Source organism: Arachis ipaensis, chromosome B03, assembly GCF_000816755.2.
Source record: "Arachis ipaensis cultivar K30076 chromosome B03, Araip1.1, whole genome shotgun sequence".
Classification (NCBI taxonomy): Eukaryota; Viridiplantae; Streptophyta; class Magnoliopsida; order Fabales; family Fabaceae; genus Arachis; species Arachis ipaensis.
The window spans coordinates 1,302,891-1,305,185 of NC_029787.2; the positions used below are offsets into that span (position 1 = coordinate 1,302,891).

At 34.2% G+C, this 2,295-nt stretch overlaps 1 protein-coding gene across 1 annotated transcript; it reads left to right on the forward strand.

Moving 5' to 3' along the window:
- LOC107629398 lies at positions 16-1,436 on the forward strand. Its single transcript, XM_016332181.2, has 2 exons — positions 16-761; positions 849-1,436. Exons 1-2 carry the CDS (start codon positions 577-579, stop codon positions 1,114-1,116), a joined length of 453 nt encoding a protein of 150 aa, XP_016187667.1. The 5' UTR covers positions 16-576; the 3' UTR covers positions 1,117-1,436.

Below are 2,295 nucleotides of genomic sequence, written 5' to 3' on the forward strand. Positions count from 1 at the left end.
GATTTCTTTCTTTTTCTTCTGGTTTTTTAATCTGCGGATCTCATCTCTATTTTTGTTTTCTTGTTTGTGATTTGTTTTTTTTTTTTTTCGATTTTTCTCTCGATCTCTCGTCTCCTATTTGTGTTTATGTTATGATTTCAGTTTATTTTGGTTTTCTAATCTGCGGATCTCATCTCTATTTTTGTTTTCTTGTTTGTGATTTGTTTTTTTTTTCGATTTTTCTCTCGATCTCTCGTCTCCTATTTGTGTTTATGTTATGATTTCAGTCTATTTTGGTTTTCTAATCTGCGGATCTCATCTCTATTTTTGTTTTCTTGTTTGTGATTTGTTTTTTTTTTTCGATTTTTCTCTCGATCTCTCGTCTCCTATTTGTGTTTATGTTATGATTTCTGTTTATCTTGATTTTCTAATCTGCGAATCTCATCCCTATTTTTTATGATCTAATTTTGTGTTTTTTCTCCTAGATGACAAGTGAAAGTGAATACGTCTTGGTAGACGTGCTCGGATTAGGTGCTGCCGAGAAGTCACCTACTGGGAGCTCCCCTCCCAGTGGTAACAGCACATCATCTTCCGAGAATGAAAAAAAACAGAGAGCGTGGATTCCATCTTGAATCTCCCAAAAAAGAAGAACATGACAAAGAAAGTTGGAAGGATACATTTGATCTGTCGGGCATTGAGGAGCCCCACATGGCTGAGCTGCTGAAGGATCCATCATTGGGGGAATTACTGACCTCAAGCAATTTGTATCTGCTGCTAATTAAGTATGTATTGTTATAGTTTATTCATGTATTATCTCGTCCATCAATATTTATGTATTTTTAGTAATAATTTTATTTTGTTTTTTTCAGAGGTGATATTGATGATGTTGATAAGGCATTCATTACTCAGACTAAGGAGCTGCTGCACTACGTAATTCCATTCCTTGCGGTTAACCAGCAGGATTGCCCTCCAATTTTGGAGGAAATTTTCGATGTTTGCAAGATTGCTCGTCCGTGCATCCTACTCCTCAGAGGATCTCGATTTGTCAGCCATTATTTCTGTTTGATTACTCCAACTCAACTTTCGTTAGCTGTGTCCCCTCATATCGAGGCTGACACTCGGGATTTAAGTCCTTGAGCATTGTTAGGAAAGTTGGATCTCTGCTTGACACTCAGGATTTAATGCCTTGAGCATTGTTGTTTTTTTTAGTGTCTTGTTAGGAAAATTGGATCTCTGCTTGACACTCAGGATTTAATGCCTTGAGCATTGTTGTTTTTTTTAGTCTTGTTAGGAAAGTTGGATCTCTGCTTGACACTCAGGATTTAATCCTAATTCTCAATCAAACTCTTGGGTAGCCTTTTTGCTTATATCTACTTTTTAGTGTTAGCCCACATCTTTATTCCAAATCAATTCATTCTTTATAGTGAAATAGTGATGGGCCAAAAGTTTTGAATCCTTTTATACTGAAGAGAATATATCATATTTCTTTTGTGGGTCATTTTTAGTTGTCAAAACTTTCAACTTTTACTTGGTAAGGAGAGCTACCTTTCCACCAATCACTTTTTTATTTTTTGGATGTACTTAAACTAAACCTCTTAAGTAAAACTTTTTTTTGTTAGTTAGATAACCTTCACAATATGAAAATTGAGAAATCAGGCGTTCTTTAAAAGTGTAGATATGAATCCGATTTTAGGTATACTATAAGCAAAGCAAAGTGTCTGGGATAGGACTTTTAAAACAGCCAAACAGAGCAGACAACATCACTCAAGCAGCAACAGCATCACTAAGCAGCAACAGCATCAAATTGATAAGACTTAGAGATATTGATTGAAATTCAAGCGAATAAACCAGTTTAATCCAGCGTACTTGAGATTACAATATCCTTTATTGTTTTCGTATGATGAAGATCGCGAAAAAGAAGATATATCCCTAAACAAACAGAATGTTAACTTCGAAAGAGGTCATGAAGAAGGATCAATAAAAAAATTCTTTGCATATACGATACAAGAGAGATGTGCAGATGGTCCTCCTTTAGTTTATTCAAGGAGATTATTCCAATATTTTTTTGTTGATGGTTACTCAACAAAAACGTAACGAGAGTATTATTATTATTCACCAATTTTTTAAAATGATTAATAAATCAAATCTTAAGGTAAACGTCTGTTTTGAAGAAGGATAAAATTCTTTGCATATACGATACAAGAGAGATGTGCAGATGGTCCTCCTTTAGTTTATTCAAGGAGATTATTCCAATATTTTTTTGTTGATGGTTACTCAACAAAAACGTAACGAGAGTATTATTATTATTTATTATTC

What these genes read in the sequence shown, in the direction of transcription:
- LOC107629398 (XM_016332181.2), top strand. Translation starts at nt 577, where the DNA reads ATGAAAAAAAACAGAGAGCGTGGATTCCATCTTGAATCTCCCAAAAAA. An exon ending in TTGTATCTGCTGCTAATTAA is followed by an intron (nt 762 to 848) that starts GTATGTATTGTT and finishes TGTTTTTTTCAG; the next exon opens with AGGTGATATTGATGATGTTG.